The 21,001-nt window shown below is 30.5% G+C and overlaps 1 protein-coding gene across 6 annotated transcripts; it reads left to right on the top strand.

Annotated features, from left to right (window-relative positions):
• The first annotated feature begins 943 nt into the window (after positions 1 to 943).
• LOC111641966 (collagen alpha-1(XVII) chain-like) lies at positions 944 to 20,432 on the top strand. 6 transcript variants are annotated; one of them, XM_023388220.1, is made up of 14 exons: positions 5,596 to 5,715; positions 12,515 to 12,762; positions 12,910 to 12,979; positions 13,712 to 13,917; positions 14,096 to 14,165; positions 14,244 to 14,306; positions 14,765 to 14,890; positions 14,994 to 15,017; positions 15,112 to 15,156; positions 15,263 to 15,298; positions 15,403 to 15,429; positions 18,556 to 18,618; positions 18,720 to 18,785; positions 19,389 to 20,430. In XM_023388220.1, the coding sequence occupies exons 2-14, from the start codon at positions 12,529 to 12,531 to the stop codon at positions 20,147 to 20,149; spliced, it is 1,791 nt and encodes a 596-aa protein (XP_023243988.1). In that variant the 5' UTR covers positions 5,596 to 5,715; positions 12,515 to 12,528; the 3' UTR covers positions 20,150 to 20,430. The 6 variants fall into 6 exon arrangements, with proteins under 6 accessions (XP_023243989.1, XP_023243992.1, XP_023243988.1 ...); XM_023388219.1 differs by lacking the exon at positions 18,556 to 18,618 and adding an exon at positions 15,501 to 15,563; XM_023388221.1 differs by lacking the exons at positions 5,596 to 5,715; positions 12,515 to 12,762; positions 12,910 to 12,979; positions 18,556 to 18,618 and adding exons at positions 944 to 1,194; positions 1,342 to 1,411; positions 15,501 to 15,563 and having other exon boundaries at positions 19,389 to 20,432.
• Positions 20,433 to 21,001: the final 569 nt, after the last annotated feature.

Here is a 21,001-nt window from a genome sequence, read left to right as displayed (position 1 = left end):
CTTCTTCAGTTATTCAAATTAATGAAGATTCTATAAGGGAATGTGCATATAAGGAGAGTGTTGATATAGCTGCTGGATTATTTGACAATTGCCCTAACGTATGAAAATTAAGGCAAGCATACAATTGAGTAACAATCGTGGGAAATTCTTCGTAAGTCAATGCTTGAATTCTCTTTCTTGTTATGGTGATGTTCTATTGACCAATCTGCCATTTCACACAGCCATCCAAAACTGAGAAGCGGAAAGCTGATTGAAGGTGCATTTTATATTTTGTGTAAACAGTTACCTGAGCACGATGTCAGATTTACGAAATTCATAAAATTTTCTAGTTCTCTGCTGGCAGATAACAATTTTTTCCTGCAATTTGAAAAAATTGTAGTCCTATAAATTCTTACTGTTGTGTGTCTGCTGTCTGTTCGTCTGTTTTTCCTTAATCTTAAGAATAGAGTAAAATACATGAAAGCGAGAACAGATATGGAAACTGTAGGAGTAGGAAAGTTGGAATAACTGTAAAAGAACTTCCCATGAAAAAAGGAAGTTATATTATTTTAATTCGTAAACTTCCCCGAGCAGTGTTAGATAGATGACCGGCACGTCTCTATCGTTAAAAAAGTATGATGTACGGGGCGAGTTATTATTATTTTCAAGTGAATAAACTTTCAAAATAATTTTTCTTTATTTTTTAGTTCCATAATCTAACCTAACCTAACTTAACCAAAATTCTTATTGCCATTTCATTTTCTACTGCATCGAGAGCAGCATTTAGATCTTTAGTATATTGGTGAAGATCTAATCTTCGCTTGTCCTGAATTAAGATAATGCTTGGAATTTTGTCAATTATACTATAGTTATAAACATAGTATTAATTCAAATTTCAATAATTTAAAACACATTTATTATATCTAATTTATTGTTTTATGATTTATTACCTTTAATTTCTTTACAGCTATATTCGTAATCATGCACGAAAATTGTCAGAAAAATTTCAATCGCCATCTCAAGATTGTGTACACTTTGATTTTCTTACAACTTGCTGCTCTTGGTATTTTACTTTATTCTTTTTATATCCGGCATTATCACGATGTGGACTTACAACAGACAGGCAAATTGTCCGGAAAGAAATTAGAATGTTACTTCGATAACAATGTCCACTCGGGTATTGATATTAAATGTCTGACTGGTGAAAATGTCAGAGTAAGTGATATATTTTCTGCATTGTATTTTGACCAGTGTAAATATAAACAGAAACACTTCACAGATATCATTGATACTATGATAATTTACAAATATATTTCAATTAGAATTTAAATTATATATATTCGCATTTATCTAATGTTTTAGGCAAATGATTTTCGGACACTTTCCGTTGCAGTGAATGCCTTATGTCAAAATAATTGTCAAAAATTACCAGGTATGTATTAAATAATATTTTACTCGCTTTTCGAATATTAAAAATACAATATTTTATGTTTCTATAAAAGTTATATTATTGCTATAACATTTTTGCATATAAACAACCCTTTACATATGTATGGAGAGTTTTGATTCACTTTAAAATTTAGAGTGCTATAAACGCAATTCATTAAATTGTACCATGAAAAAGGATTTATTTTATTCTAACATTTTCCTTATCAATGTATGCGTATATATGCTATGGACGATAGTTTAAGTATAAAACTGCATCGGAACCTGAAATGTTGTATGTATTACTGCTGATTAATTGCAGTGGCCATGACCTCGCTGAAATGCATTTTTTTAGTGAAATTGTTTTATAAAAAAGCCAGCAACAGTGCGAAAATAGTCCAAAAGTTCAATAGTCCGACGTCTTAACCACTCGATACACGGTCCAGAAGTTAGGGGATTCGTCTCTAACAAGCAATTAAGCAATTAAGTAATCAGTCTGTACAGAAACATACAACATCATAAACAGAATAGGAACATGAAATTTTGAATCATTTAATGGAATATAATCAAACGCATGGATTAAAATAACTTAAAACCCGATGCAAACTAATTAAAGGTTTATATGAAAGTATAAAAAAAGTACAAATGTATATATATATATAATGTTAAAGTTTTCACACTTTAATATAGTAACGAATATACGCAGAAGAATTTCATATATATGTGAAAAAGGGTGCATAATTATTGCAGTCTGTATGCAATCTTCTATTATTGTATTTTATGTGGAAGTAAACTTATTTTTTGTATTTGCAACTGTTAATAACAAAAGTGAGTACGTTTTACCAAAACTTCTATTCTCGTTTGTTGTTTATTTATTATTGATTTCATTTTCTATTGCCACTTCTACGTTATAATATTGTTTTACATTGATTAACTAGCTTTCATTACACGAGAAATTCGATATTATAAACAAGAAGTCTGGAAATTAAAAGAGAAATTAACGAAATTGGAAAAAATCCGAGAACAGAAATTTAGAAAAAAACGTAGTTTGAACGAAAGCCAAGAAGGATGCGAAATCTTGCTCGAAGAAGAATGGAGAGTAGAACACAGTACACACGAACCAACTGGAAATTATTGCATCAAAGTAANTATAAGAATTTCTTCTTTAAACATTAAATAGAACTTTTTAAATAAGGAAAATATAAAATAAACTTATATTAAATACAAATACGTTTAATATTACAGTAAAACTTCATATAAAAATATTTATAGTACATTTGATCACATTCGATTTTGAAAGAGTGTTGGGTATTTTCTGATTTTCAATGTTAAATTATTAATTTGGTTTAAATTTTGAGAAATGCAAAAAATTATTCAGTAGTTATCGCATCGAAAATAAAAATATTATTGCGGATTGATGAGGAAAGGCAATACAACACATGGACCATCTACGAATGTGAAATATTTCTCAAGAGGACTTCCAAATACTTTTTTGAGAAATACTTTAACTGAGAAACTCAGCTAAAGTATTACTCAGTTTCTCAGCAAAACTGAGGTGTTACAATGTAAAAGAACCACAGAAAACTTTACGTAGCCATTGTATTGGTCAGGCACGAACAGCGATAACCTTTCAAGTTACAGAACACGGTAACATTTACAGTTCACGGTAACATTTAGTGGCGTGAAAGTTATGATATTTTATTAAGAAACATTTTTTTATATTTTTAACTATTAGAAAATGAAAAAAGCTTAATTGTCAGTGTAGGAATGGGTTTTATAAAAAAAAAAAAACTGTAAGGGCGAATCACGAGTAAAATCTTCATTAAATCTGACCCCACTGCAGATACACACTTTCCCTTTATCTCTTCATTCTTTTTATTATCTATCACAAAAAGCACAGGAGTTATTAAGCTTTAAAAAGGGTAAACAAAATCGAACTCCCCAAAAACTCTAACGTCTGTACATAGAGAAAAACCCTCGAATATTTTTTGAATTTTTTGACGTTTCAAAGACCCCTGAGTCCAAAAGTGGGAATGGGTTACTTTTAACCGATCGCCATATTTTTCCTCTGTTAAATATAACTGCAAAAAAGTAAAAACGTTTATAATAGTAAATGTGTAAACACTTTCATACACTAAGTTATAATAGTATACACGTAGTTTACACGAAGTATTGCAATTTTATATTTTGTATTAAGAAACTTTTCTAGATATTTAATATTCTGTTTTGCACGTATATATTTAACCACATTTGTAATAAGTATATGCAATGTAAATTTACATTATTTTTCTCAGTATGGTAACCCCTAAACTGATCATGTCAATCACTCAAGTACAGCGTGTTTAATATGATACGAAATACCAACGAACTGAGTATTATAAAATTGAATAGTGTCTTTAATGCTTAATATTTCATTTAAATGCCTTGAGGAATTGTTTTCGTTTTCAGCTTGCAATGCTTTTAAAATAAATCGAACCCTGATCTTGACTATTGTTAGTGTAGCTGTTACTTATACAACTATTGTTAGTCAGTATGCATAATTTCTTGATTTCTGCTAAAAGTAATGTGCATTAATAACATAAGTATAGTCATTCACTCATTATCAAATAAGTTATATCATAAATTTTACACTTTAAGTTGTGACAATGTGAATTCAATTCTATTACAAATCTAACGTGTCATAACACTAGTAATAGTATAATAAGAGAAAATTTCTTCGTCGATATAGAATGGCGAATGAAGTGTGAATTTAACTCCTAATTAACAATTTCATTTCATTGTATTTATGTATAGAGAAACCTTTAAATTAACAATTGGTTTAATAAAGTAATATTAATTTAGTGCTTTTTACGGTTATATTATTAAAAATATATCGAATTATAATACAGTACTATTTGTTACTCGTACAACATCGTCAATAGGCTGTAATTAAGAAATGAGACAATAAAAATTAAATTGTAAAAACAATGTACTACTATCTGTGTGTATCTTTGTCGTAATATTATTGTTTACAGAGCTTACAACTGGTTATTACTTGTATTTTAATTTCATTCTATTTCCGTTTATGGAAATGTACATTTACATAAATTATAAAACTCCTAATTATAAAACTTTACAATTCGGTAAAAAACAGTGGATTGACAATTATCTATAGATATTCGAATAAATATTACATGAGAAATGACTGAGCTTATACAAGAAAAAATCAAATATGTTTCATGCCAAAAATGTGTTTTTGATAAACTTGTGTTCCTGAAATAATTAATACATATGAAAAATCTAAAAACACTTTTTAAATGCAGGCAGTTGTAGATTGTTTTATTTACTTTTTATACACAATAGGTTATAATAAAATGCACAATAATGTTCTATTTTATTTTATATTATATAAGAACGATAATTTTATAAAATAAATTTAAGTAGATATCTGGTTTAAAGTACAGTATTCTTACATCCGTATGCTGAAATTTGCCATTATTAAACGTACCTAGCAATTTTTTGATATTCACATCCATTAATAGACTAGTTGATGGACTTCTAAAAATGCTAATCTGTTTTCTGCAAATACTGAAAAGGGTGTATATTTCGGCATATACGTAAGCATACATCTCGTGTAACGTTTAACGATTTATTACATCATGAGTAACAGATAGCGACGAAATTTTTCCGTTACTCTGTATTTCGTATTCTAATATGACCTCTAGTTTAAACTAGAAGATTTATATAGTTAATCTAGGCTTCCTGTCATTGATCTTTCCAATCTGTACTCCACTTTTATCTAACTAACTAACTTCACGATTTCGAATAAAGAGAGGCAGACAACAAACAGTTAGATGACTATCGGAATTTAATAAATCTACATTTTTTTTTTTCAAATTATAGCCCAATAATTTTTGCTATAAACACGATATTATCGAGAACATACTTTCCACATAGTTTATACAATTTGTTGTACAAATAGAAACAATTTATTATCGAATAAAAACAATTATTTTCGCATTTTTTGCATGATTTTTTTTAATTTAAACAATTCGTATGAAGTATTTCAGAGGTTAGAGTTTTCTCTGTAATATCAAACACGATAGACGATGAATGTTAGTAGAAATAAACAAAGTCATATCAACTCGTTTAGTGTTGATGCATTTGTATTAATTACCAATGTATATGCGCAGTTCTAAATAACCTTTGTTCTTGAATATACTGTCTGGCAACACGAATTTCGACACGTAACCAATATAAAGTCTTCCAATACTATTGATAAAGTATAATTACTCCGCACTCAATTTCTCGACCAGAGATTTATCTTTGAAGGTAAGCATTACAAATTCATTAGTAAAGGTTTAAATATTGTTATCGTACATTTAAAGCTACGGTTCCAAATCTAAAGTAATGTTTACTCCAACAAGTATTAGATAAATGACCGGTACGACTCCATTAGTAAGGAAAACTATAATGTACTGTACATGGACAAGTCACTAGTAATTTGAGGTGGAGAGCAAATACTTTAAATTAAATAAATTAAAATTGCAGCCCGGCATTGTGACGATGCCACAATAAGTAATTGCTCGTTTTATGCTGTTTTTAAACTAATTTTGCGTTATTTTAACTTAAAAAATTGTCAATTTTAAAAAGTAATTTATTAAGTTCATCTGAATTAAAGGAATTTAAAATTAATCATTTTATCTATTTATTTTATTTCAATTTTATAAATATTAACTAACTTTCCTGTATACCTAGTAGTGATTTATTTCCTCTTTCTAAAAAAAATGTTTGTACATAATCTTTCAATTATAACCTAAGTAATTTTCAAACATCGGTTTGTTTATAATACATGATATTTAATTCGTCCTTGTCCTTAATTACTTATATTATACTTCTGTTGACTTTGTACCCTATTGTGAATTAGTAGTTGTTACACTGAGAGAAGAAAAATTGTGTCTATTAGTGTAACACGTCTTAGGTCACAAGAAGGTACCGTGCAAAGTTAATAGAAGTATAATATATTTAAATAATATTTGTTTGGTGACCTACCAAACGTTTCGTCATCGTGCATCCCTTTCGAGAAAAGGTCAGTTTAGATAAAAACACTGCTGTCTTATCTTCGTATTTCTTAAATCTCAAACTCGACAAATACAGGACTTATCATACAGGATATGTACCACGTATTAAAAAGAACGAAGAAAAATTAATCACTCTGAATTGTCGTTCGATGTTGTTTTAGGTTCGTGTTTGCTGTTGTTCATTTTGATGTCTTAAATATTTCTACAGCGTGTGGTACTGTATGATATAACCACTTTTAGTAAATAATATTCACATAAAGCAAATTAAACTTTCGAACAATGTATTTTATCGTTGATTATTCTGAAGTAATGAAAATAAAAGTATCTATAATACTTCTGTCCTGTCCCGGGCTTAGCGAATGAAAATGTATACTTGTCATATTATAAGTGGCAATCGAACTCTTTAATCTTTAATAGTTTCAAAGAAATATTACGTTATCGAGCAGTTAAAAATAACATTCTTGATATTTCAAAATCTGTTTGCATACTTTTCTGTCTTTCAACACTTAATAGAGAGGTTGCGGTCGCATTCTCTCTATTATCTTAAGTGTTTTTTTCTTCCTGATTTCCCTTACTTGTAAAAAACATCTGGATGTCTCCAGAAAAAAACTTTTATCTTATGTTCCAATTACTATGGAATTGAAATTAGATTATGGAAGCGTCGGTTGATTTGTTATACAATACGAAAAATCTAAGTAAGATTTGATCGTTAGCGGATGCCAAAGAATGTTTGGGTTACAAGCTTAAACATTTTTTGAAATAATTTTTTTTTCTTTCTATATCCAAAAGTGCTTTTTGCCGTAGCTGTTTGTCTGTGCAAATTTTATGGTTATCGAATCATAAAAACGCAAAAAACTAACTAAGGGACACTTGGTAAACTCTAGTTCATGAAAAATACTAAAACATTACTAAATATATCATTAAGTGCTTTAACAGAATAGTACCAGACAAGAGAATATTTCTATGTGTAATCGCAAAATGTTAAATAATAAGAGATAACCTAAATTAAATAAGCATCAAACGGAAATTAAACGCCATGAATTCTATTAAATAAAATTAATATCATTACATGGCGAAAAACAAAGATTATTAATTGGTCCCTTCAAAACAGTTGTTGAAGTTTTTAGTTAGACAACACAAACTCTGCTATCTTCTGCTGGAAACAGTTCTGTCACCCTAGCAAGTGTTGCTTTGAAAAAGCCTAATTATTTTTTAGGGTAGATGGTAGAATTACATCACTCACCATCAGACCTCGCTTGACTTTATACCATTTTGTTCTTTGTTGCAAATGTGATAAACAGTACATTGGCTATCACTTCTAAAATGTTTGAAAAATATCTCCATCTACTTCTTCTGTCGTTAAAAGTCATAACCCCTAGAGTAACTTCTTCATTTATTCAAATTAATGATGTTTCCGTAAGGAAATGTGCATACAGTAGAGCCTCGATTATCCGACCCCCGATTAACCGACACCTCGGTTAACCGATCGTCCTAGTTTGCAAATTTCAAATGTCCGCTAGTGATGTGGTGCTACAATATTTGGCTATGTCTTGGCTACTTTAATATTATTTTTACGTGTTTTAGCTGGCAACATCATTCGACCATGAAAGGGAGCCGGTATTTAAACGAGGCTTAATTTTCTAATTTTTAACGATACAATAGCGGCAATTATTATTTTAAAAAATTTTTGTTAGGCTTAACATCGATGAAAATTCAACGAAAAGTAGGTTAATGGCGATATACTAATATACTAATTATATGGGATATAACAAGGGTGGGCAACCTTTTTTATAACATGGGCCAGAATAAATTTTACGTTTTTCCGCGGGCCATAGTAGTTAATTGACACCTTGTGACCTGTAAACGTTTAGTCTGCAAATATGAAATAAATAAATAAAAAGAAATTAATTACTACAGTCGATCCCCCCTACAACACTGTTGATTATTCCGTTTTATATGAATTCCATGTTGTAGGAGTCACTTAGATTTTACAAATGCGTGTGCCGGGCTGTGAATGGCTCATCTATTTGTAAAATCTAAGTGACTTTAAACACAATAAAAACAGCACTATGTAGTTGGATACGACAGACATTACATTTTCTAATTGCATAGCTTTAGCATATAGATTTTCTTGATGGATGATGCGATGAGATATAAATAATTTAGAAAAATTCTGTACTCCCATTTTTTGTTTGAATAAGGAAATGACTCCTTTATTTTTTCCTGTCATTGCTGCTGCAACACTTCAGAAAATAATATTCAATTTAAACTAGACGAATTATATCGAAATATATTTATTTATAATTTCTTCTAAACATCTCGCGGGCCGGATAGAAACTTTTCGCGGGCCGTAGCTGGCCCGCGGGCCGGGGGTTGCCCACCGTTGGGATATAATAATATACTACACTAATAATGGATTTTTTCATACTTTTCGGTCATCCGAGTTTTCAATTATCTAACCAACCCCAGTCCCCAATTGAGTCGGATAATCGAGGCTCTACTGTATAAGGAGAGTGCTGATATAGCTGCTGAATTATTTGACAAATGCCCTAACGTATGAAAATTAAGGCAAGCATACCATTGACCCAATGTTCCATTGACCACTCTGCCGCCTCACATGCCATCCAAAACTGAGAAGCAGAAAGTCGATTGAAGGTGCATTTTATATTATGTGTAAACAATTACTTGAGCACGATGTCAGATTTACGAAATTCATAAAATTTTCTAGTTCTATGCTGGCAGATAACAATTTTTGTCCTGCAGTTTAAAAAAAAATTGTAGTCCTATAAATCCCAACTGTTATGTGTATGCCAACTTTCGTCTGTTTTTCCTTAATCTCAAGAATAGTGTTATTGATAGATACATGGAAGCGAGAGCAGATATGGAAACGATAAAAGTAGGAAGCTCGGAATAACTGTACAATAATTTCCCATGGAAAAAAATAAGTGATATTATATTAATTCCAAAACGTTTTCCCGACAAGTGTTAGATAGATGACCGGCACGTATCATCGTTTCATCGTTAAAAAAAGTATGATGTACAGGGGCGAGTAATTATTAATTTCAAGTAAATAACATACATTTTAAATGAAATAAATTAAAATACGAGTAAGAATTGCAGTCCGTAGTTGTGACCATGTCACAATCTATCTAATATTTCTTTTTGGGGTCCGTCCATAAATTACGTAAGGACGATTTCGGCTATTCTAGATCCCACTCCCCTTCCCTATCTTACGTAATATTTAAGCATGTTTTATAGAAAGATTTTAACAAAGAATTTTTATTATGAAACCTTAAATCCTTAGGTTTAAAATATATAGTTATTAATTAGTTAATTAATATGTACTATTATTTATAAAAGACTTTATGTGAACAAATTTCAAAATGTAAAAATTTAATGAATTCGAATAAACAATTTATTTTAAGAACTTTATTTTTTAATTATTAACAATTTTTTTATTATTATTATCATTAATCGACGTCATAATATTTATTTTTATATAAATTTTAATATTCACAGAAAGAGGCAAAAAAACTTTGACAGCTGGAGTAGCTAGTGCACGTATAAACAGAAACGACATACAAAATAAATTAAGAGAATAAAGAGAAACCATATTCTGTTACCATATTGATTTTTGCCATATTCTATTGCCATATTGAATATCGACTGACCTTGCCTAAGGCCAAGAAAATGAACTACATGCTGCTAAAATGTGCTAGGTCCACCTGGGGACTAAATCATAAAACTTGAAAAACTCTATACAATGAAGCAATACAACCAATACTACTTAATGCGGCCTCTAGCTCGTGTCATGTAACTAGTAAAAATTTAGTAGCAAGTATATTACTCTCTCTTCAAACACAGTTTGCCGTTAGAATTTCAAAGTGCTGCAGAACTGTTTCTACTAATGCATCTGATACTTTCAGAGCTCCTTCCTATGCCACTACGTACTGTAGAAAATATTCTGAACTACTACACTAGAACTACAAACATCAGGGCTCAATAACGGTCTCTACTCCTATCTACGGCTGTTTATACGCTACCGCATTGCAATTACCCTACTATGTCTGATCATTATCTTGTAAACAAGGTCATTCCCAGGGTACATTTAGTGTCATCTGCTTCCTCCGTGGATAACCATGCAGACATTAATATATACACAGATGGGTCCAAAAGCTCCCTTTGTGTTGGCTCCAGCAACTGTATCTTCCTCCGAACTAACATATTATGCCCAATATATGTTAGAAGGTACAGATACCCCCCACATATCAAGCTGAAGAAAATGCTGTCTACCAAGCTGTTCAATGGGACACTTAACTACCAAACAAACATTTACTGTGTATCAACATTTACAGTGATTCTCAGTCTGTCCTAAAAGCTCTATTAATTCTTAATTGCAATAGCGATAAAATTACGTATATTCAGCACCATATTAAACATTTGTAAATAAGATGACTTTTATATTTGTTCCTGGACATACAAGCATACTAGATAATGAAAAAGCCGACTTTGAGGCTAAGTCAGCTGCAAAGGACTTGGACTACACTCACATCCCTCTCTCACGTAGTAGCCTTAAAAATTATATTCAAGACAATGCTATGTAAAAGGGGAATCAACAAGGGTTGAGCAGTAAAACTCGTAGAATAACAAGACTATACTTTCCTAGTGTTAAATGCAAGTTTTCATCGCCACTTAAAGATTTAACGTTTGCTACTGCCCAACTACTTAATAAGCATGGTAATTTTAGAATTTACCTGGCGATGTATAACCGGGCAGAAACTGCTTCTTGCTTTCGCTCTACAGAAAACCTACACAACGTCGACCATATGATCTATCATTGTCCAATTTACAATGAAGTTAAACTTATACTGAAATTAAAAATCTTTACGCTTGGTTTCAGTTGGCCATGTCCACTCGACATGCTTGTTCAGAAGCCACTGTTTGATGCTTTTTACAATTATGTTCAAAATATATGGAAGTAAAGGCTATAATTTCTAATTTCTAGTATTACATTTTAATTTTCACTGAAAGACGAATACTAATTTTATGTTAACTTTTTATCATGTATTTTGGTTTACGTATTCTTAGTGTTATACACCCATAGAACTGGTGCACTTATTCTAATAAAAAAAAAGAGATATAAATTTCTCTCTCACTCTCTTTTTTTATTACACGGTCTTTCTTCCATGATAAAAAGTGAGTCTGCTAGCGTTATTATTTTATCACGTCACACGAGATGGCGTTAGTACAACGAGCGTTCTTAATAGAAACGGCCAAATCGAAGCCAAATTCAAAACTCCACCACTCAATGAGATAAAAAAAATAAAAATAAGAATATTACGTAAGACGAGATCTATTAACCCTTCCCCCTTAGTAATAAATCGTAAAAAATCCTTCACCCCCATTCACCTCAAAATACCTTACGTAATTTATGGACGGCTCCTTGCTGAAAATTTTTTAGTGATGCATGAAATGCTTCAGGTGTCTTGTTACTGAATATTTCGAAGCAAAACTGTTTTAACGACAAAACATAAATACTGTATGCATATAAGAACATCACTGCCTCTTCTGGGCTTAAATTTTAAAAGATCCTTCAAAATCTGTTGTAGGTTTCAAAAAATCTTTCTTTCTGTAGTGGTTTCTACTAGTCTTATGTACAACTATAGTACAAAAGACTACTAAGTACTACTTTCGACATCAGTAAGATTTACCATTATATAATATCTGCTTCAGCACATTTTACACAAAACCAAATAAATTTCATATAGCTGCTTATTGCCTAACCTAAATTCTGCCTAACCTAAATTCTACCTAACCTAAATTCTTATTGCCATTCCATTTTCTAGTGCATTGACAGCAGCATTTAGATCTTTAGTGCATTAGTGTAGGTCTAATCTTCGCTTGTTCTGAATTGAAATAATGCTTGGAATTTTGTCAATTATACTATGGTTTTAAATATATTATTAATTCAAATCCTAATAATTTCAAACACATTTATTGTATCTAATTTATTGTTTTATGTTTTAAAATTACTCTCAATTTCTTTACAGCAATATTCGTAATCATGCACGAAAATTGTCAGAAAAATTTCAATCGCCATTTCAAGATTGTGTACACTTTGATTTTCTTACAACTTGCTGCTCTTGGTATTTTACTTTATTCTTTTTATATCCGGCATTATCACGAAGTGGACTTACAACAGACAGGCAAATTGTCCGGAAAGAAATTAGAATGTTACTTCGATAACAATGTCCACTCGGGTATTGATATTAAATGTCCGACTGGTGAAAATGTCAGAGTAAGTGATATATTTTCTGCATTGTATTTTGACCAGTGTCAATATAAACAGAAACATTTTACAGATATTATTGATACTATGAGAATTTACAAATATATTTTAATTAGAATTTAAATTACATATATTCGCATTTATGTAATTTTTCAGACAAATGATTTTCGGACACTTTCCGTTGCAGTGAATGCCTTATGCCAAAATAATTGTGAAAAATTACCAGGTAAGTATTGAATAATATTTTACTCGCTTTACGAATATTATAAATACAATATTTTATGTTCCTATCGAAATTACTTTACTGCTATAACATTAAATTTTTGCATATAACCCATACAACCCTATACATATGTATGGAGAATTTTAATTTACTTTAAAATTTAGGATGCTATAAATGCAATTCATTTAATTGTACCGTAAAAAGAGATTTATTTTATTAAAGATATTTTCCTTATCTTTGTATGCGTATATGCTATAGACGATATTTTAAGTATCAAACTGCATCAGCATTTGCATTGTCGTATGTAATACTGCCGATTAATTGAAGTAGCCATGACCTCGCTGAAATGCACTTTTTAGTGAAATTGTTTTATAAAAAAGCCAGCAACAGTACGAAAATACTTCAATAGTCCGACATCTTAACCATTCGATACACGATCCATGAGTTAGGAGATTTATGTCTAACACTTAAGCAATTATATAATCAGTCAGGGGTTTGTACCAAAACATACAACATCATAAGCATAATAGGAAAATAAAATTTTGAATTATATAATATAATATAATTAAACTCACGGATTAAAATAACTTAGAACCCGATGCAAACTAATTCATTTAATAACAAAAATAAGTACGTTGTACCAATACGTTTATTTTCGTTTTTGTTTATCTATTATTTATTTGATTTTCTATTGCCATTTTTCTGTTATAATTTTGTTTTATATTTATTAATTAGCTTTCATTACACGAGAAATTCGATATTATAAACAAGAAGTCTGGAAATTAAAAGAGAAATTAACGAAATTAGAGAAAATCCGAGAACAGAAATTCAGAAAAAGACGTAGTTTGAACGAAAGCCAAGAAGAATGCGAAATCTTGGTTGAGGAACAATGGAGAGAAGAACACGGTACACACCAAACAACCGGAAATTACTGCATCAAAGTAATTCTATCATAATATATTTCTTAATCAATTTATAATATCTATTTTTTCTGGTTGAATGAGCACTGCTTTTAATAAATACTTTAAGTATAGGTACACAATAAGCAATTTAAACATTTAACATCCTTAACTGATCAGAGTTTGATGTAATTAAAAAAAATTTTAAATATAAATTTAGCTATCATCTCTTGAGACGTTCGTCCGAAAAACTATTGGTTTAGTTCATGAAAATAGTCCAGGACACGGAGGTATTTTTTAATTAATTAATTATTTAAATGAAAAAGTAATACGATTTAAATATCTTGTTTGATTTCAATCGAAATCAGTTTTAGTTGGAGAAAAAGGACAAAAAGGTGAATCTGGACTGAAAGGAAATAAAGGAGATAAAGGTAAATAAAGAATTTCCCTTTCGCAACTCACATAAAAAAAACAAAAGTATTGACCCAAGTAATGTTTCTTTTTTTGTATAAATACTTCGTTGTAAGCGAAGTTTCAAAAGTGACTTTGATATTAACAACTGAATTAAAAAAGTAATTTTTATTTTGAAAAATTTACTTTAAATTATTATAAATTTATAATAAAATACTCGAGGGAGTAAAATGAATAATACTATGATCACAAATTTAAGCCTGGCATTGTGGCCATGTCACAATAAATAATCGCTGAATAGTTTTTGTTATGCTCTTAAATTTAATTTATTATTACAACTATTTCCATATGAACGACCCTGTATATTTAAAATTATACATGAATTACTTCAATTTATTTCACTTTTACCTAAATTAACTATTAAAATAAAATAATCTTAATGTATTAAATAATATATTTACAAAATTTATGATGAAAGGTGAGAGAGGAAATCAAGAAATCCCGGGAAAAGAAGGCATTGGAGGAGAAAAAGGAACTGAAGGAATACCCGGAAAACAAGGCGAACAAGGTCCAATTGGGCCACCGGGAATTTCAGGTCAAACGGGTAAATATATTAAAATAATTAATATAAAATATGGATATAGGTACTTTTATTATACAGTATTGTCTATTCACGAAATAATGGTTTTATTAACCTTTTTTAAAAGCAAAGGGAAACGATGGCATTAAAGGTAAATGCTGTATTAACATACGAATCTCATAATTTTATATTGAAAAATTTAATGAACATATCTATTTTTCTACGTTTCATTTATGTTTGGTGAGGTGAAAAAGGAGAACCAGGATTTCCAGGAATTCCAGGTCTAAAGGGTAAATAAATTAAAGTAATTAATATAAAATTTAGATAGTTGCATTATATCGTTTATTCACAATGTCATGGTTACATATACGTTTTCCTGACGTGATGGCATACCAGGACGAAAGGGAGACGATGGAACACCTGGTATTAAAGGTAAATAGAAATATACGAATCCCATAATTTTATATTGAAAAATGAATTTGCACATATCTTTTAACATTTCATTTATATAATTTTTTTTTATTATTTGTTGTAAGGTGAAAGAGAAAAACAAGGACTTCCAGGTTAAAAATAAGAAAATTAATGTAGCTATTTTTATTATATTGTCTATTTATAATACCATTGTTTTGTGAAGGTTTTCCTGGAATTGCTGGTATACCAGGTTTAAACGGAGATGATGGAATACCTGAAATTAAAGGTAAATTGATTAATTGGATACTTATGATTGTTCGTTGTAAAATAAGTTGCTTGTGTCTTTTAACATATTATTTTTTAAATGAAGATAATGTATACAATGATGATTCGGAAAAGCTAGTAGAAATCAACAAAGGAATAGTTGGGCTGACAGATCCAGTTCATAGGAATTTAAGAAAAAGATATATTAGAAAAATAAATGGATCAATAAAAAAGTAACAACAAGATTAGCTAAGGACTACTTTTCAGCATCATTCTTTGGGACTAAATAGAGGTTCCGACAAAGATCAAAAAGGCTTTGAAAGAAGGCAAAACTTTGTCTTGGAAAATTCAAATTCTTGGGAAACCTCGATTCAAGAAATCGAAAGAAAGATCGCTGGGATCCATTCATTAGAAAAAGAATACCTCAGATGGAAAACAGTCGTTAAAGGCCATGAGGTTATAGGAAAGGAAACAGCACAAACATGGACATTAAACTTACAAAACATTGGCTAAAATAAAACGATTTGGTTGCAACAAGGGCAGACAAAAGCAAGACGTTGGCTAACATCAGAAGACAGACTTATAACATATTTAGCTTTGGAGGATTACATTTATAAAAAGAGAGTGCGAACGGGTTGATACAAAAACTATCGAGAACATCGATAAAAGAGTGAAGAAACTTAAAAGTACAAGACTCATTATTTACTGTGTTACCTTACCTTAGAAGTTGTCAGGACTCCAAGGCCTGGAATTCCTAGGTTATTTGCGTTTGCCAAAACCCACAAGGAAGGTAAAGATCTAAATCTTACAGTAGAAAAGTGAGGACCAAATTTTATCTTGTAAAAACGGTTATATAAATTTTTCACCTCTCAGCTCGAGAACAGTCCATTGGTGGCACAGTATCCCGGAGTTGTGGTTAAAGAGACACAAAATCTAATGTTAATTTACGATGAGATAAGGACCGAATTAAACTATAAAAGCTTATATTCTATTAAAACGAATCCTGCATGGAAGTATTTTTAAAATTTATGCTCAGCAAGAATTCGGATTTTCTTCATTACAATGAGGTGATAGAGCTGGCTAGTCTGGTATGTTATGAATCATGTTACACTTTTAATGTCTAGCCATACAAGCAAAAAGGAGAAGTCCCAATGGAAAGTCCGGTCTCAAGAATATTATGTGAACTGGTGGTTAAAAAAAAAACAAAAAGAAAGTGTTTGTGATTTCAAGAAGGATATACTATATTTTATAAGATATAGAAGAAATAAAGAAACTGTAAAATAATTTTTAAATGTTAAGAATGAAAAATAGTCAGTGNTCTATTAAAACGAATCCTGCATGGAAGTATTTTTAAAATTTATGCTCAGCAAGAATTCGGATTTTCTTCATTACAATGAGGTGATAGAGCTGGCTAGTCTGGTATGTTATGAATCATGTTACACTTTTAATGTCTAGCCATACAAGCAAAAAGGAGAAGTCCCAATGGAAAGTCCGGTCTCAAGAATATTATGTGAACTGGTGGTTAAAAAAAAAACAAAAAGAAAGTGTTTGTGATTTCAAGAAGGATATACTATATTTTATAAGATATAAAAGAAATAAAGAATCTGTAAAATATTTTTTAAATGTTAAAAATGAAAAATATTCAGTGTTCAATGTTGTATTTTGACATTTAATACAATAAGTTGATATTTAATTTATTGGCAATTTATTGTTGTATTTTAAATTGCTTCCACATTTTTAAACTTGACTAGTTTTTTTCTTTTATTTACTGTATTTATAATTTAATGTATATTTCAGAAGCGTTCACTAAGAAATTAATTGACAAAAAGTAAGAACTAATAGAGGCGCAAACTTCTGTGAAACAGAGGTACGCCATAAAGATTATAAATTTTCGTGTCGGGTCGATATTTGCGTCAATAGCCAATTACAACTTACAGGAGTTGGGCCAACTTCAGGCACGAAAAAGTAGGCTCATCTAACTACTGAGCTTTGAGTTTAGCTTTTTTGTCAGTGTGACATTGATTGTTGCAGTACACGGTTTATTATGTAACTGGCTGGAGGTTCAACCGTTTCCGTTAGAAATGATCCCTTGACTGGTTCGAAAGAGCCATTGTGTTCTCGGAACCAATGTTCAACACATTCCTCAAGTTTTTCGTCTTCAGTACCCTAATTCTTATCTTCGGTACCAACCTTTTTGTGGTACCTGGCGCTCAAACCTGCAGCGACAATGACAATGAGAGTAAACCGTTACTGGCTCCAGATCCGGATGTTGTAGGATCTACTGGGACACCTCCCGAACAGGCCACCAGTACTTCCTGGAAAACGACGCTTCTTCGTACAATCTGGTTAATCACTATACACTAAAACTATATTAAAAAAAAAAAACGCAGCACGTGGCACCTACTTGGCATTCATCGGTGTAAATCTGGACACTTCTAAATGTCAGTTTCACCATCATCCCAATTCAGCCCAATCCTTTAGCTCTAACGAAATTCAGTATCTCCTATTGACAATCCACTTTAACATCTGGCTACATATACTTACAGTGCTTAGCCGCTATACCCTCTACTGTTGTCTAGTAGAAGATTGCCTTCTAATGTTAGATTAGGCAAAATATGGTAGTTACCCAAAACCCAACTTCCTTTCGCTTTATACATTTAATTACACCAAAATGATGTATTGTCGTAATTGTACAGAAAGCTTTCAACCATTTCATTTAATTTAAAAATTTCAAAAATTGGGACAGTATTTTATATCTGGAAGTATTAGAATTTCATTGTCTGGTGTCTTCAATTAACACTACATTTTGGTTCAATAGCACTAACTGTGCTATTGAACCAAAATGTAGTGTCCTGTAACGTGCTACGTGTACAGTTTTATGTAGTTTATACATATTAAAAAATTGATTTGTTACAGGAGAAAAGGGACAGAAAGGAGAGCGAGGCGATTTTGAACGACCGATAGAAAACGGCTATTTTTATTATATTGTCTATAATACCATGGTTTTTGTGAAGGTTTTCCTGGAATTGCTGGTATACCAGGATTAAACGGAGATGATGGAATACCTGGTATTAAAGGTAAATTAGATTAATTGGATTCTCATGANGTAGTGTCCTGTAACGTGCTACGTGTACAGTTTTATGTAGTTTATACATATTAAAAAATTGATTTGTTACAGGAGAAAAGGGACAGAAAGGAGAGCGAGGCGATTTTGAACGACCGATAGAAAACGTTCCATTAAAAGGTAATAAATTAGTAAGAATTAGTTTTGAGAGTAGAGGTGAATTTTTTAAGTCGAGTAAATTGTCGAGTAAAATCGTCACTAAGTCAGATCCTACTGAAAATACATACAACTTCCATTATTTCCCATGAATACAGAAATTACCCCAAACTTTTTTGCATTTCTCGACGTTGCAAGGTGTCTTAAGTCTAAAAATGTAAAACGTTGGGGTCAATTTTTGACCGATTCTCAAACTTTCCCTCTGTTATACAGTATATAACAGACGGGAATGTAATGAAAAGGGAAAGTATATGAATGTTGTGAAATTTTACTTTCAGAATATTTTTTATGTATCAGCACGTTCAATTGTTTTACAATATTATATACAAAGTTATTTAAAATTTTACATAGCGATGATGTGTTTGCTTTATAATTCTAATATTTATAGTAGTATATAGAAATGCTTTATGCTCACTAACAAAAATCCATTGCGAACTAGTCTAACGTTGCTTATAAAACGTAATGTTAAGCGTCATAACTGTTTTTTTTCGGATAATTTGTAACGATAGTATTATAAAAATTCGAATGACAGTATGCATTAAATAAATGACATTTTTTTATTTTCAGATTGTGTATTTGAGAAAATTGAAAATCTACAAACATTTCAAATACCAGAGAATCTCAGGAATAAATCTTTCTTTTTAATGATGGATCCACTTCAAGAGGAAACCGAAAAGGAATTTACTATTTTCGTAAGAGATTTTTCTACAAATAATAACAATGTCACAGAATATAGATTTAATACAAAAAACGAATATGAATTTCTCAAGAATTATACTTTAGATGAAAATATTGGCTTTTTCGGCACTGTTTACAATAGAAGCTATTTCAGTCGACATAAACAAGAAAGAAAATTTGCGAAATACAATTTCGAGACAAACGAATTGACGTCAGGAAATGTGACTCCTGACTTATTTCAAACAAGTCTATTTTTGTCTTTTGTATTGTTTTTTCCAGAGGAGAATTATCTTTGGGCAATGTACGGAACAAATTATTCTTTTTCAGAAATATATTATCATCTGTTAAAAATTGATCCACGCAGTTTAGAAATTGTCTTCAGCAAGTTTGTAAATTTTAGCGAATGTAGAATAGCAAATGTATTCATTACATTTGGCAGGATTTACTGCGTCAACATCAAGGAGCAGAAAATTGATTTATTGCTGGATATATACGAAAGGAAAAATCGAAAAATTACGTTAAATTTACCTACAACTAATTTGGATTTAAAACAAAATATTGTCTTTTATAATTACAGAAGTCGACATCTCTATGTATATGACCAGTTTATGTTGAACAGATACAAACTCCATTGTTCTAAAGAAGATTAATAATTGAAATTATTTTTAATATACGAAAGGACAAATAAATGCTTAAAATAGTAAACCGAATCTCTTTGAATACGAAGCGTAGATTGAACAGTAAGACGTTTTCGGGTATTATGTGGTACAGTGAGAAGTATTTGGTATCAGTGAGGTTGAATATACTAATAATATATGAAACATAAGATACATAAAGTAGCACATATCTCCGAGTAAAGCTGGAATTGTTACAAAAAAAGGACAATAAACCAGCAACGAGTTGCTTAACTTTTCCGGCAACATTTAAAATTTTGGTGGCGACATTTGTTATCATATTTTATAAAGAAAAACTTTTTATATTTTTAACTTATAAAATGGCAAAAAGCTTAATTTTGAAAGTATGGATTAGTTTTATAAAAAAAAATTATTAATGGTAATAACGGGTAAAATCGTCATTAAGTCTGACCCTATTAAAAAACACGCAACACCCATTATATGCCCACACCCTCGACCCTTACACAGAAAAATTTAATAGCTTCAATTCCCCTAACGAACACACCTTCCTGCAAAATTTCAGAAATTTTTGACAAAAAGCAGTAGGTGTTATTAATTAATTAATTAAGCTTCAAACAGGGTGAACAAAATGGAAGCATTATCTGTCTTAAAATTTTTTCCGTGCTTAAAAACTTTAAAAAATTAAATAATTAAATAAAAACGTACTAATGCAATTATATGTGCCCAAGTTTTACCTCTACACAAAAAACTTTGTAGATTATGATGTAAATACAAGCTTACATGTTACTAAATAATTATTTTTTATTTTGTTTTAACTATTTTGTTGGCACTAGAAAGCCTTTTCCATCACACTCATGAAAAATTCCG

This window comes from Centruroides sculpturatus, unplaced genomic scaffold (assembly GCF_000671375.1).
Source record: "Centruroides sculpturatus isolate CEXI.00-Female unplaced genomic scaffold, Cexi_2.0 scaffold113, whole genome shotgun sequence".
In the NCBI taxonomy this organism is placed as follows: Eukaryota; Metazoa; Arthropoda; class Arachnida; order Scorpiones; family Buthidae; genus Centruroides; species Centruroides sculpturatus.
Note: the sequence above shows the minus strand (reverse complement) of the source record. Positions and strands in the feature narration are given on the sequence as shown.

Coding starts and splice junctions, on each gene's coding strand:
- LOC111641966 (XM_023388221.1), top strand. CDS start 961: ATGCACGAAAATTGTCAGAAAAATTTCAATCGCCATCTCAAGATTGTG. Junction 14,166..14,243: donor AAATAGTCCAGGACACGGAG/GTATTTTTTAAT, acceptor AATCGAAATCAG/TTTTAGTTGGAGAAAAAGGA. Junction 14,891..14,993: donor GGGAATTTCAGGTCAAACGG/GTAAATATATTA, acceptor CTTTTTTAAAAG/CAAAGGGAAACGATGGCATT.